This window comes from Copadichromis virginalis, linkage group LG12, assembly GCF_057382275.1.
Source record: "Copadichromis virginalis isolate Kocher_CV1m ecotype Utaka linkage group LG12, C_Virginalis_male_GT1.1, whole genome shotgun sequence".
NCBI lineage: Eukaryota > Metazoa > Chordata > Actinopteri > Cichliformes > Cichlidae > Copadichromis > Copadichromis virginalis.
Window position 1 is genome coordinate 2,071,837 of NC_140629.1, and position 15,610 is coordinate 2,087,446.

The following is a 15,610-nucleotide window of genomic DNA, read 5'->3' on the forward strand; positions in this document are numbered from 1 at the left end:
CAGTAGTACTAGGGCATGGCCAAAGCTAAAACGACTAATCTCGCCACACACACCAGGCTGTATGTAAAGATCACGGCATGTTAGTTAGCTGTCAGGCTTTAGAGTCCCCCTTTTATTTCTTTTAAATAAATTAAAACAAAACCTGTCAAAATTTTAAACGAATATCCTCATTTTTGGCTCTTATTTTTCTTAAAAACAAAAATAAGGTTAAAAAAATCTGGTAATTCTTTGTTTTTACATTCATCGGGCCCCAATATGACCAAATATCAAAGAGAAATTAAAAATGCTGCTGTGGAAGAGTTCAGGTCTTAGGAGGTTAAATAACACATTCTAACCGCGATGTAGTACCAATATAGCGGCACCATTTGAATCCAACGGACCGGGGTTATGGAGCGACCCTAAATACAGGAGGGAGACATGAATGAACTTAGTCCGCTCATACCTGAAGTCTGAAGTCTTTGTTTTTTATTTTAAGCAAAAAAAGTTGACGAAGCTCTAAAGCTTTTGACGTTCATATATATATATATATATATATATATATATATATATATATATATATATATATATATATATATATATAGCGATCTGCTGGAGCGAGTGGCTCCAGCAGATCCCGGGAATAACATCGGAGATCTCTGTCCAGAAGAGCGCAGGGAACAGCTAAGATACTGCGCAGGACCCTCAAGCTCCCAGGCCTCTGGTAGAGGACCCGAGCTTGAAGGATAAACCGCCCGCAGGGGCGCGCTGGGTGTTTTTATATATATATATATATATATATATATATATATATATATATATATATATATATATATATATATATATGGGTGTGTGTGTGTGTGTGTCAGATTACAAAAGAGCAAATTCACTCTTTCTTGCCACAAGAGCTAAATAGTAAAGTCAATATGAACTGGCAGCTACAGCGTTGTGTTAATCCGACTGGATTCAGTTTCCACTTCATGACATCAGTCTTCACAGTCACTTCCACTTCAGCTGATTTAGGTTTGGTATTTCATTTTGCAGTATTTCATTAATCACTGTCCTGTTTACAGTTTTTGTCACTACACTGTAGTGCTCTAAATGTAATGTATTTCATATATATAATCTTGTGTGTATGTTTGAATAGCACAACAGAACATAAAATGTGGGGTCCCTATTTTATCTGAAATTACAGTATAACTATATTTACCTACTAATACTAAGGTATTTACATTAAAAGAAGGGAATAGAGTTATTTTACCTTATCTAACATCCAGGTGTTTAACAGGAAAGGAGACACAAATTGTAAGGAGTTACTGAGTAAGTACTGCTTAGGTTTGTGCATATTCTCCTTTGTCCCACAGGCCATCAGACTGTTTAACTCCTCTCTGGAGGGGAGAGGGAGGGGAGACAGGAGGACAAAGGAGGGAACAACTAAGCTGTAGTGCCTCTTCACCTCACTGTGCAATACTTTTGTTAACAGTCAACGGTGCAATAGACCTCAATACTTGAAATGTGCAATTCACTTGTATTTTTATTTTTATTCCTATTTATCCCCTTTGTATATTTTATTTATATATGTCTCTGTATTTATATATGTGTGTATATATATATAATATTCTGTAACTCTGTAACTTCTGTCGGTGCTGTGCTTTTTGGAAACCGAATTTCCCAGAGGAACCCACCCGAGGGATTAATAAAGTTTTATCTTATCTTATCTTATTCAATTGTCTTTTTATATGAAATATAAAAATGATACATTGATAGTTCTCATTATTATATCTGAGCCTGTTTTTATTCACCTTTAATGAAAAACAAAGAACATGAAACACTTCTTAACCGGAAAACGAGCTTTAACTACACAGTGCCAAACAAAACAATCCTTTTTCTAGAGTAACTGTAAATGCAGTAATCTTAATTACTGTGTAAGTCATTTTAAGTACTGGGAAGGACACACAGATTATACTGTAAGTAATTTTGTTGATTTATTTTAATTGTCAGTGAGCCCTTCATTTCCGGGCTCAAAGGTAATTGGACAAATTAAATAAATGAAGATAAAATGTTCATTTCCAATCCTTGGTTGAAAAGCCTTTGCTGGCAGTGACAGCGTGAAGTGTTGAGCTCATGGACATCGCCAGATGCTGGTTTCCTCCTTTTTAATGCTCTGCTGGGCCTTTACTGCAGCGGCCTTCAGCTGCTGTTTGTTTGTGGGCCTTTCTTCCAAAGGTCAGTCTCAATGCTCAGCTGAGTTAAGATCAGGTGACTGAGCTGCCCACACAAGAATTTTCCACTTCTCTGCTTTAATAAAGTCCTGGGTTTCTTTGGCTGTGTGTTTTCAGTCATTGTCCATCTGCATTATGAAACTCTGCAGTCTGACTGCATTTAGCTGGATGTGAGCAGACAGTCTGTCTCTGAGCACTCGGCTGCTTCTGTCCTGTGTCACATCATCAATAAACACTAGTTTCACGATGACACCAATGTTCCCTCTAATGTTTCATGTGTCTGAGCGAACACACAAACTCATTGAGTGGCCCCTTGGACTGTGGTCACGCCAGCATCGAATCCATCCAAGTCACATGGTTTATTAAAATAATCAAATTACAGCATTTACATGTATGTTAGACTGTGGCGGACCACCAGGTGGCTCCACTCACACCCAAGTTGAAGGGAAGTGCTGGGGTGGAGATTTTGGCGCTTACTGTATGTGAAGTTCTACAGAGCAGTGGCGGAGCGGGGGTGTGGCTTACTGGGCTTAAGCCCGGGTTGTTTTGTCAGAAGCCCGGGGTCTTTTGGAGTGTAATTTTTTCATAGTTAGATGCCTGGCTGACAACTGTATAAAACAAAAACTACACACAATATTCGAAGCACATAGTGCACACTGTGGGAATTTACGACTGTGCGTGAATCCCCCCTGATATTGGTATGATCCGAGCTCAGGCACTAAGCGGGGGGCGGGGCAGCTGCTGCCTGCGAATGCGCTGTTGGAGAAACGCAGCCAGGCAGACAGAGGAGAACTGAAGTTCGACCAGGTACCAAAGCAAATCATTCCTACTGTACAAATAATGTAAATATGACGGTGAATCACGAAAGATTGATATCAAACTGATCACTTGACCAATATTACGTTACTCGCTCTTCAAGTGAATCAACAAATGGCGAAATGAAAAGCCGAACAACAACAACAGCTGTTTCTTTAGAGAGTCTCAGCTTACATGTGTTTATTTCATATTTTCAGTTGTTTCCCTCCACGGCTAAATAAATCGGTTTCAGTAATGCACTGATATACAAGAATGGACATAAGGAGCTTCTTTCAAAGAAAAACTCAGGTAGATGTTATTTTATATATTATGCTTTGTATGTTGTTCAGTATAAAATAAATAAAAATTGAAATATCTTTTGAATTAGTTAAATGTCAGAATAAAGAGAGACAGAGCTTCTATTTTTATCACTTTCATCAAATTTAGGAGTACATGTACACTAAGTTTATTGTTAATTAATAAGAAACTGCAGACGATTCCATCCTGAGCTGAAGAAGCTTCTGATTGGTTCGTAGAGTCCATGTGAGTAAACTGGTGGCACAGCTGTGGATGCATACAAGGCAAAACACAGAGCCTGTTTCTGTGACATGGGAACATCAAGAGATGTCAACAAAACACCAGGAAGAGAACTGTGGAGCTCCATAAGTGTGGCTCAATTTGAATACAATTTGGTGCCATTTGCAATTAAGAAATACAGACAGTTTCTTTCTTTACTCTTAAAGTTAACAAATATGTTTTTATATTTATCAACCTAAAAAAAAAAAAACATTTAGTCTAATTTGATGTTACAATTAAAAAAGTGTTTGTGTGTAAATATCTGGTTTCAACTGTATATTTGATGATTGTCAGCACAAAGAAGGAGAGAGGAACACACAGAGAGAGGTGAAACAAGAGCAGGTGAGACTCACATGTTAGTCAAATGGTTGTTTACCAGAAGTATCAGCGTATCACAGGTCCTCATGTATCTCGTACCTAGTGTTTCTTTTTAGGTTTACTATTTTTCAAATTCTATATTTATTAAGTTCTGCAGCTTGTTTGCACAACAAGACTAAATAATTATATAAACTTTTCTCAATCTAAATATTGTACTTTGGTAGAATTAAAAAATAAGTGTAGTGCAGGTCTATGATGATTTTTAGTGCTGCTATCATCTAGTTCTGATTCTGGTTCTGTCTTGGTTAAGTCCCAAGTAGTCCTGATTTTGAACTGTTGTAGTCCTGTTTTAATTCCGGATCAGTTCTGGGTCTGGTTGAATTGGGGTTTAGTCCCTGTGTCTTGATACAGCCCTGATTTTGTTCTGCCTTGCTGCTTAATTAAAAACCTAGCTTAAGGTGTCCTGTATATGTGATATATATTTTTCCTATATGAAGTCATTCTTTTTTGAACAAAACTCAAAACAGAGCCAATTAATCTTTCAGTCATTTCTACCTATTCTACCTATTCTAAAAAAAAAAAAAATCCCACATGCATACTACCCTTTAGGGCTAAGCCCCAGGTGTTTCAAATGTCTGGCTCCGCCTCTGCTACAGAGTCAGTTAATAAAGTTGGAGTGAGACATTGAGACCTCTCCTGTCGTTATTACATACCTCCACATTGGTGACCCCCACATTGGTGGCCTGGAAGCATCGGCTGCTGCCGGACTTCCACCTCCGCCGATGGCTGCGTTTGCTGTAGCGCTTAAATTGCCGGATTTTTGGCTTCACGACCCTCCTTTATGGTTCGTGCACGTAGAAGCTCAGTTTGCTCTTCGTGGAGTTTCAGCCGACGATACTAAATACCAGAGGTGGGACCAAGTCATTGTTTTGCAAGTCTCAAGTATTTATCCTCAAGTCACAAGTCAAGTCTCAAGTAATGTCAGGCAAGTCAGAGTCAAGTCTCAAGTCACTGGTGTAACAGTCCGAGTAAAGTCACAAGTCTGAAACTTTGAATTTCAAGTCCTTTCAAGTCTTTAAAAAAAAAAAAAAAAGCATGTTGCAGTTATATGCTAAATGTAAATGTTAGACCAGCGGTCCCCAACCCCCGGGCCTCGGACCGGTACCGGTCCGTGAGTCGTTTGGTGCCGGGCCGCGAGAGTTGAGGCTCAGGTGTGAAATGTTTGGTTTTCAGGGTTTTTATCGGTTTTCAGCGTTATTTTGTTATCGTTTTTATCGTTTACTCTGGTTTCCTGGGTCTTTCACGTGTGTTATGAATAAATTTTCTTTTTTTCGGTACCAGTACTAGTTTTATTTTGTTGTATTTATCCGCGACACCTTAAAGGCCGGTCCGTGAAAATATTGTCGGGCATAAACCGGTCGTGGCGCAAAAAAGGTTGGAGACCGCTGTGTTAGACCATGTAATTTTTAAATCTGTGTTTTTCTCAACACATGACAAAATAGTGAACTTAGAAAATATACACAAATTGTGAAATTGCACCTCTATAAAATGCAGCTCAATTAAACCTAGCTCCAAGAATAATTTTCACCGACAGTTCTAAGATAAGCTGCATGTTATTCTTGGATGCGGTTGTAGGACCGGCTTTAAAATCGCATGACAAAAATATCATACACATTAAAAAAAAAACTGTATCTCCAATGGAGCCTGGACAACATTTGCTAGTTAGATGAAGTCAGCTATCTCATCGTAGCAAAAGAGAAGCCCCGCCTACTGTTCTTTATGCAACTTCAACTGTCGGACAAAGTTGGAAGTTGTTCCATATCTTTCTGTGATTCTCTTCTTACATGTTTTGCATGTTGCATTTCGGTTTTTTGTTGACTACTTAATAATTTATGTACCTGAAAAAAATAACTCTTTGCAGCATTTTTGAGCGTTTTTTTTTCTTTTAATAAAAACATCTGGTTAATTTGATTGGCTGTGCTACAGCTCACGCACACATATGTACGGAGTGTGGTTTGAATAAATGAATGAATGAATTGAATTAATGGTGCACACTTTCTATATAATATGCGTGTTAACTTTTATATTTGGGTGAAATATCAAGTCTCTTCAAGTAAATCGGTTCAAGTCCAATTCAAGTCCCAGGTCATTGGTGTAAAAGTCCAAGTCAAGTCACAAGTCTTAGAACATCTAAAGTCATAAAATTAATGACTCGAGTCTGACTCGAGTCCAAGTCATGTGACTTGAATCTACACCTCTGCTAAATACCACCATGTGGTGGCCTCACTTGACCCGCTGTCAACCCGCTGCGTGATGACTCTCCTCCGGGACCCCCCAGCCCAGGCAAGTACACCGCCCTCAAGGTGCTGCTGCGGCGTTACTCCCTCTCTGATGCTGAGCGGGCCGAGAAACTCCTTTCCCTCGCGGGCCTGGGCGACGGCACCGCTCTCGAGCTCATGGAGAGCATGCTGTCCTTACTGGCCACGGATGACGGAGGATTCCTCTTCACCTACCTCTTTCTCCGACAGCTGCCGGCTCCAGTGCGCGCTGGCCTTACCAACTCCCCGCTATTGGCCACGAAGGATTACCGCTCCCTTGCGGAAGAGGCGGATCACATCCTCCTGGCTACCAGGAGTTTCGGCGTCCAGGCGATTGTCCCGGACTTATTGGTGGGTAACTGGTGCGTAGAGAACAGTCCAACCCTGCCAGGAAATATGTGCTGGGGAAGGAATGGTATTAAGACACTTTTTATACTTTTTATAGGTAACGAACAATTTCAGAAAAAGAACTGAGGGGCGTACAGGAAAAAGTTGAGTCCAAGTTGTGTAAATGGACATGGTTGCTACCCCAGCTGTCATATAGGGGTAGGGCTCTGATTGCCAATAATCTGGTTGCCTCGTCCCTGTGGCACAAGCTTGTGGGGTTGGTTCCACCTGCTGGGCTGTTCAGCGTCTCATTGTGGATTTTTTCTGGTCCGGGCAGCATTGGCTTAAGGCATCTGTACTGTTTCTTGCCGTGTCAGAGGGAGGTCAAGGACTTGTGGATATCATGGCCAAGACCACTGCGTTCAGATTACAAACTGCTCAGAAGCTGCTTTATGGAAGTAGTTACTGTTGGCTGCCCTTGGCTCGGCTGCTTCCCCAGAAAGCTGGATATCCTGGACTGGATAAGCATCTGTTTTTGCTTAAAACAGCAGAGCTTGATATGATGGGTTTAACACCTTTTTATCATTCAGTGTTGGATGCTTGGAAAACGCTGAAGATTTTCCGTGATCCTGACCCTAGACCTGGCTGGGGATTTTTGAAGAACCATTGTTTCACAATGACTTTTTGTTTGCTGTCATCACCTACAATAAGGACCAAGCTGTAGACGACGCCATCAACATGGCCCTACACTTCATCCTGCAGCATCTGGACTCCCCAGGAACCTACGCCAGGATCCTGTTTGTGGACTTCAGCTCTGCCTTCAACACCATCCTTCCAGACCATCTCCGAGGCAAGCTTTCCCAGATGAATGTGCCTGATCCCATCTGCCGGTGGATCACTGACTTCCTGACGGACAGGAAGCAGCATGTGAGGCTGGGAAAGAATGTCTCGGACTCCCGGACCATCAGCACCGGCTCCCCTCAGGGCTGTGTTCTTTCTCCTCTGCTCTTCTCCCTGTACACCAACTGCTGCACCTCCACCCACCAGTCTGTCAAGCTAATCAAGTTCGCAGATGACACCACCGTCATTGGGCTCATCTCTGACGGGGACGAGTCTGCCTACAGGAGGGAGGTTGAACGTCTGGTGTCCTGGTGCAGCCACAACAACCTGGTGCTGAATGCCCAGAAGACAGTGGAGATTATTGTGGACTTCAGGAAGCACACAGCCCCACTCCCCCCCACCATCCTGACTGACACCCCCATCACCTCTGTGGACTCATTCCGCTTCCTGGGTACCACCATCACCCTGGACCTGAAGTGGGAGCCCACCATCACCTCCGTCATCAAGAAAGCCCAGCAGAGGATGTACTTCCTGAGGCAGCTGAAGAAATTCAACCTGCCAACACGGACGATGATGCAGTTCTACACCGCAATCATCGAGTCCATCCTCACCTCCTCCATCACCGTGTGGTACGCTGGAGCCACTATCAGGGACAAACAGAGACTGCAGCGTGTTGTGCGCTCTGCTGAGAAGGTGATTGGCTGCAGACTCCCATCTCTGCAGGACCTGTACATCTCCAGGACACTGCGGCGTGCAGCTCGGATCTCAGCTGACCCTTCTCACCCTGGACACAGTCTGTTTGACCTGCTCCCCTCAGGCAGGAGGCTCCGGTCCATTCGCACCAGAACCTCTCACCATAAGAACAGTTTCTTCCCCTCTGCTGTTGGACACATGAACAATAACCACATGATTGTCCCCGCCACTAACACATGACCCTACGCTGTGTCACTGCATCATTTCATGTTTGGCACTGATCACCACCTGCACTCATGTATATATCTTTCTACGTAGCACTCATAATTCTTATTCTCATGTATATATCTCATGTATATCTCATGCACATATCTTTCTTTCTACATAGCACTTTAATTCTTATTGTCTGCACTGAAGCACCGCAGCAATTTCCTAATGTTGTAAACCTCAACATCTGGCAATAAACCCATTCTGATTCTGATTCTGATTCATTCAAGCTGGGATTGTGAAACTGGGTCACCTCGCAAAACTATCGATAGAAAGGATGTGCAACCTTACTAACATCAAGTCCACCAGAATCTTAAAGAGGATCCTGGAAGACGTCTGGGAGTCCTTACCTGTGTCACTGAAACTATTTGCTGAAAATTGCAATCTAGCTGACCAGTGGCATAATGGGTACGAGTACGTATTTCCAGTACTTTCAGCTGCGCCAGCTTTTGATGGATGGCATGAGGAGAATGGACTGGTGTCGGGTGTTCTCAGTTCATGTGGGAAGAAGCACCTGTATCAGAGTTGTGCCAAGGTGCTGAACTTGTGCTCGGGGGGTCAGGGAGTCGAGGTGGACACAGGTTTTTGGTTCAGACCTTGCCCCGAAGGGCAGATGGAGGGTCCTGTATAAGCCACCTGTTGAGAAACAGGTTGGTGACCTCCAGTGGAGGATTATACATGGATTTATAGCTACGAACAGACACACAGCTAGACCCGACTACTAGGGGTGGATGTCTATTTTGTGAACAACAGGAGTCGCTGTCACTTGTTTTTGTCCTGTGTGAGGTTAAAAAGCCTGTTTAGTTTATTGCAGGAATGGGTGGAAGCCCTGGGTGAGCGTTTTTCTATGGCAGTTTTTGTTTTTAGTCTTAAGTACAGAGCTTTGAAAAGGAAGACTCATGTCTTAATCAATTTCCTTCTTGGTATGGCAAAGTTCGCAATTTGGAAAACGAGGAAACATGAAATGCTTGGACAGGGTTGGACTGATGCAGCACTTAGTTTTAAGGGCTTAGTTGCATCGAGATTGAAAGTGGATGCTTTTTATCGTGTTGTAATCTACAGATGTTTACAGATTTGTGGTGTATTAGAGATGTTTTATGTTCATTGAGGGAGGATGGTGCACTTGTTTTGCATTTTTAGAGTGATATTATTATTCAGTGTATTTGTTTTGATAACTACACGTGGATCTAAGTGTGTGTGGTTTTTGGGTGGTGTTTTTGTGATGCTTCCTTTGACTTTGTGAGCGTTTTGTTTGTATTATTGAATTGTGATATGAATAAATGTGTTTGTTAAAGGTCAAACGTCTTTCTTTCTTTCTCAGGATGTACCAACCTGTAGAGTTCGCTACTCTAATATTGCAGCAGTTTCTTGGATGCATTTCCTCTGTTTTGGCAGTTTACGGATGGCTTGTTCCACCTGCTCCCTTGACTGCGTGTTGTCTGTTCACAGTAAAATCTTCCACATGCAAGCACCACACCTCATGATGTGCTGTGCAGGAGACAGGAATAGGACGCAAACGCAGGACTCACAACACAAAGGGGTGAACTAAAGGAGGCAGTAAAACATCTGGACGTTAGATAAGGTTAAACGACTCGATTCCCTTATTTGAAGGTAAATACCTTAGTATTAGTAGGTAAATATAGTTATGCTGGAATTACAAATAATTAAAGCGTACTTAGGGCCTTAGTCTCATGCCAAAATAGGAACCCCACATTTTGTTGTGTTTTGTTGTGCTATTTAAACATATTATAAGGTGTCATGTTTAAAGTATTAGTTCTTTTCAAGTTACTAATCAGGATACCACTTTTGTTGCTTTTCATTAAAAAAAGCAAAGACCTAAAAACGGAGAGCAGTGAATAATGCAATAACTGAATGCTGCCATTCATTTATTGCATTATTCACTCCTGGACTGTGTGAAAGCTGCGCCACAGCTGAATGCTGACACTGTAAAGGACAGAGTGAGGGAGACAGACACCAACAGATTACCCACGTGGTAGCCTCCGTCTCAGTCCGTGTAATCGCCTAATTAATTCTCACTATTAAAACAATAATAGCAAATTTACATTTCATAGTACAGAGTTAATAAAAAACATATTGTTCTCTTCTCTCTCTGCTGTCTTCTCCCAGTGGAGCCCAGCTCATCATATTTATATCAATATTCAAAATGTTCAACCAAAAAAAGGTATAACCCCAGATGTGTGAGGATGCTTTGTTACAGGCAGCACAAGAGTAAGAAAGAAAAAGTGAATTAAATAAAAGAATAAATAAGTCCAATAATGTGCAAAAGGCCAAAACTAGAAGAATGCGACTGGCCTGCACCGCGTTCGATGAACTAGAATGAAATATGATGTCATCAAACGACTAAAAGGATGTTTGATGACATCATATTTCATCAAAATATGGATGCATGACAAGGAACATGCAAACGCGGTGTAGCTTTCACACAGTCCCGGAGTGAAGACTTTAGAAAAGTCCAAGAAAAGATGACTTGTGTCTTGAAGAAGCTCAAAATATTTGACTCCATTGGGCACGTGACTCGTTTTTATAATCGGAGCGAGAGGTCCACAGCAGCAGAGCTGCAGATGTGTGGGACGAAGCTCACTGTTGCAACAAACACAAAGCATAAGAAGAGCCTCTGTTCAGTGTAAGTTACAGTTCAGAAACAGTCGTTTAATCAGACACACGCTTCAACGGCGTTATTAAAGGTTAAGTTCACATATGAATCTGATGTTTACATCCCAAAACATACAGTTTAGATTTATTTTAAACTATGAATGCTCAAAACTCCAGTGGCTGTAGGTGACATACAGTTGTTAAAGTCCATGACAGACTTGCTTTTATCCGTCAAGCTCACAATCTCAGACATGAAAGATGACAGTTACTCTTTTTTTAATGATAACATCTGCAACAGGGAAAAAAGCCCACCAGTACCAGAGTAATAACCAAACCAGGACTGCAGCTAGCTGTGAAAGAAGAAGCAACACAGGAGTTGTTGATGACAGGACAACTCAGTTATCACGAAACATGAGATCAGTTTAAAGAACATATCAACACGGTCAGTGAGAGAGCCATATTTTTGTAATGTGCTGATTCCAGAAGCCATGAAAAAATTACAAGTTCATCTGCAAATCATAAAACATGGAGCGTACCCACGTATTACTGCAAATGTGATCTGAAGGTCCCTGTTAGTGTCACAGTGATAGGAGTGCATTTGTTGTCAGGAATTCAAATCCACCGTTCAGGCTGTTACAATGCTGCTCATGTTCACTGCAGGTGGAGTTATTGTTCTTATTATACACAGTGCCCCATTTACAGAGGATCTTCTCACCAGAATGCACAACATAATAACATGTTACAATAATATTCATAAAAATAATAAGAATATAAATAAAAATACTAATATGTAAAACAGAAAAGAAAGCGACCACGTGTACAGTGTCAGAACAAACCGAGAGGAGGCGGCATCACCATGACAACACCCGTGTACATTCACCTGGTAACATCAAAGAAGGCAAGAAGGCCTCCTGCTCCCCCACAGGTCCACGCACGCCCCCTTACAGGGTGCACCCCCCCCCCACGCAGAAAAAAGAAAGAAAAAGATTTAAACAAACGAACCAACACAGCAGTTTGTAGCTGCCTTCAAAATAAATCTTACCACAGAAAAACAGGGTGTATTATCATCATCACAGCATGCTCTCAAGGCAGGTCTACAGAGTAACAAGGACCCTTTGTGATTAGGGGGTGATTCCAGTCAGCTCAGAGACACCAGTGGAATCAAAGACTTGGTTTTTAACATTTCATAAAGGGTTCAAATTCACACACTCAAAGTATAATGTTGCCGTCCTAGTGCAGAGTCCATCTGAAGCCTGAAATACTGAACCTCAGGTGCTGTGTTCAGAGAGTTTTGGTCCTCTTCAGGGTCGCGGTGCCATACTCTCAGGAACGCATAGCTCAGACCAGTGGGATCAGGGGTCCCCCCTCTGCCCTCCCCTCTGCTCTCTGATGTGAAAGTAGCTCATTTTAACAGAGGGTGTCTGTATTGAAAGAGAGCTGCACCTGCCAAACACACACAAATATACACACCAGAAAATCACTACACGTGCTAACACGTAGTGGTGATGTCTTTGTCAGGGAGCGTGCATAAGAAAATCCAGTGTTTGTTTGAGAACAGTGTGAGAAAGTTCTTGGTTCAGACCTGCAGCTCATCTGCAGAGTCTGCACATACTACCTGTTGTTCCACAGTCTGAAGTCTGACAGACTAACCACCTGTTCAGGGTGCAATCCTGTTCTGTTACCTGATGATAGATGGGCTGAGACCCTGTGTGAACACTTACATTTATGTAACACTGTCAGCGTTAGATGGTTCGCTCCTTTAGAGGCCACTGCTGCATTGAAAACAGGCTGAATGTGTTTAAATCATTAGCTTTTACACGTGTAGAGGAAACCATGCTGGTTAAGCACATTTGTTTACTCTGCTGGTGAAAAGCTACTCCAGTGTTAACTCTTCACTGTTGTCTCCTGAGGTTTGTGCTGTGGTGATGAGGGTCATTGAGTACCTGTCCTTCTACAGTAGTAGCAGTGTTTCCATTGCTTGCTGCAAGCTACACTGATGCTACAACATCTCGTGGTAACACTACAGTATGTCCTAGCCCAAGTTCTGGGTGATGTCTCTTCCACACACTATAGCTCTGTTTGTCTCATGTTACTGACCTTCCAGACACAGATGTGGGGCCTGCTGCACCTTCACCTGTGTACCCCTCCCTCTGAACTTCAATGAACAGAGAAACAGAAAACTCTAGGCAGGATCTGCTCACCCGTTCCTCTTCGAAGCTAATGAGACCTTCATCATCATCGCTCTCCAGCTCTTCTGGCGCCTCACTGATCAGAGCGTTGAGTTCTGTGTTGGCCGTTCGAGACTTTAGAAGGCTGAAGATGCGCTGCAGGGGGGACTTTCCACTGCCCAGTGGCGACACATCCTGCTGCTCAAGGTTATCGCTTTGTTTCTTGGCAAAGTTAACAAACACCTGGATGGAAAAAGAGATCCTGTACTTTATTTTTTATTTAAGATATTCCTTTTTGAAGTCTTGGATGAAACTGAGTCACTCACATTATCCAGAGTAGTCTGACTGACAGAGTAGTCCTCAATACCCAGCACCTCCACCACCTGCTCCATCTTACTAAAGACCTGAGCCAGGGACATGCGCTCAGACTTCAGCTGGTACTGCACCTTGGTGTGGTGACGCTCCTGCAAATATGATAACACGGTTTACAGTTTACCACATTTTTCAGCTGTGGTATTGTAACTGTGGCCAGTGACTCCAATTATAGGGATATGGACCAGCTCTTGATCCTGTGGGTATCACCTATTAGGTTAGTAATTAGTAGCTAACTCAAGCTGGTGTTGAGGATACTGGCCTAGCTTTAACTGCCTACGACCGGATGCCTGCCCTGTTTCACCTGAATGCTACATGGACTGATTCTTATATAAAGAGTACAGAGTACTCACAGAGCTCTATACAACATGCCACATCCACACAAGCACTTTCTTCTATGCTTTAAGTGCTTACTATCTAACATTCACACACATTCATACTCGGATGGATGCATCGGCGAGCAGCTTAGGGTTAGTATCTTGCTGAAGACATGCAGACTGGGGCAGCCAGGGACTGAACCACCAACCTTCTGATCATCTACACCCTGAGCTACAGCCAGCCAAAGATGCACCCCACTAGAACCTAAAGTTCGGCACAGTCAACAGCTGTACCAGTTGTAGGAGGCTCCTTGCACTTGTTGAATGGACAGGTAAGTACTGAATGTCCACATCGTCAGACTTTATGTGCAGAGGTTTTATTACAGTGATATAGCACAGGCAAAGTAGCTTAATGAAACAATACAGATCTTCTAATTAAACCACACAAAACTTTACATTCTTGAATCGATTCTATGGCGATGCTAAAGATCTACCACCAGTTTTGGTATATAACCACACTCTTCAGGTAATATTTGCTCTTTATTATATTTATTAAACCGTGGTATTATTTTCTCTCTGATGAGGATCTTTAGATCTACAATATAAAGCAGCTGTTGGGGTGAATTTACACTATATCATGAAAACACAACTGAACTGATAGTGAGGTTTAGTCTGGTGCTACGTCTGTCAGGTTGGTGCTCTGTGGGTAAAATGACGACACTGGAGAGTTGCTGTAACGTACCTTCAGCAGAGCCTCGGGGAAGTTTCTGTTGAAAAACCGAACCACCTCTTTGACGCTGGAGCTGCTCTTTGTCCTCACTGTGATCATGTAGCCATCTCCAAACCTATAACATGTTAAGAGAAGCATGACTGTGCCAAGTCAGGACATAATGGTACGATCATAAAGTTCTCCAACTCTGCCCATTTAAAAAAAGCACCCCAACATATGTTATATGAGTACTGAGCGAGCCAGAACTGTAAACTTTTTTCTAATTAGGATTTTTTTAATATACCTTTGTCTTTTTTAACCTCATGAACGTGGGCAGCACTGTGCTGTGGTGATTAGCGCTGTTGCCTCACAGCAAGAACTGTTCTCCCAGTGTTTGCTGGGTACTGGGTACTCTGGCTTCCTCCCACAGTCCAAACACATGCAGTTAGTGGGGAACAGCTTAATGGGGAATCCCAAATTGCTCATGGGTGTGAATGGTGGTCTGTCAGACAGACTGGCGACCTGTCTGGGGTGCACCCTGGCTCTCACCCTTTGACAGCTGGCACATCTGTAGTCAACTATGAGACCTGAGTCTGTGAAGGTTCTCAGTCATCCAGGTCATCGTAGTCAAAGGAGCGACCATCTTTGAACAGATGGTCGCTTACGGGGTTTACGACACCAACTCTCTGCCATCTATAATCCAGTTTTGAGATCCTTCCCAGACGCCTTAACGCCCACTCACATCCTGGGCCATCTGACCTCAGGAATTCGCATGATAAGGTGGGGCCAGGTTTCACAATGAACACACCCGAAACTCTGGCTGATTGGGACCCACACCCAGTTTCACACCTTGGCTCAGGCGATTAGAGGATCATCAGGGGTCCTTTTGTCCCTCTGTGGGGGGAAACTCCCACTAGGTTTATATCTGGGACTCTCCACCATTTGACCTTAGAACTGAAGAAGCTTCTCGGATGAGAGGTGAAACGTCTTCAAGCAACTTAAAGAAGTCCAGACGCTTTTCTTTGCAAGCTCCTTTGACTACGATGACCTGAGGTTAAGGGTGGTCTTTTGCGGTTGCCTGTGGGATCCCCTGGAAAAT

At 42.7% G+C, this 15,610-nt stretch overlaps 1 protein-coding gene across 2 annotated transcripts in view; it reads right to left on the minus strand.

Moving 5' to 3' along the window:
- Nucleotides 1-10,970: 10,970 nt before the first annotated feature.
- abca2 (ATP-binding cassette, sub-family A (ABC1), member 2) overlaps nt 10,971-15,610 on the minus strand; it is a 101,518-nt gene continuing 96,878 nt past the window's right edge. For both annotated transcript variants that reach the window (XM_085474326.1, XM_085474325.1), the window contains exons 45-48: nt 14,545-14,647; nt 13,440-13,577; nt 13,147-13,356; nt 10,971-12,388 (exon numbers count right to left, since the gene is read on the minus strand). In XM_085474326.1, the coding sequence (XP_085330452.1) occupies nt 12,353-12,388; nt 13,147-13,356; nt 13,440-13,577; nt 14,545-14,647 (487 nt within the window). In that variant the 3' untranslated portion in view covers nt 10,971-12,352. The remainder of the gene's footprint in view (nt 12,389-13,146; nt 13,357-13,439; nt 13,578-14,544; nt 14,648-15,610) is intronic.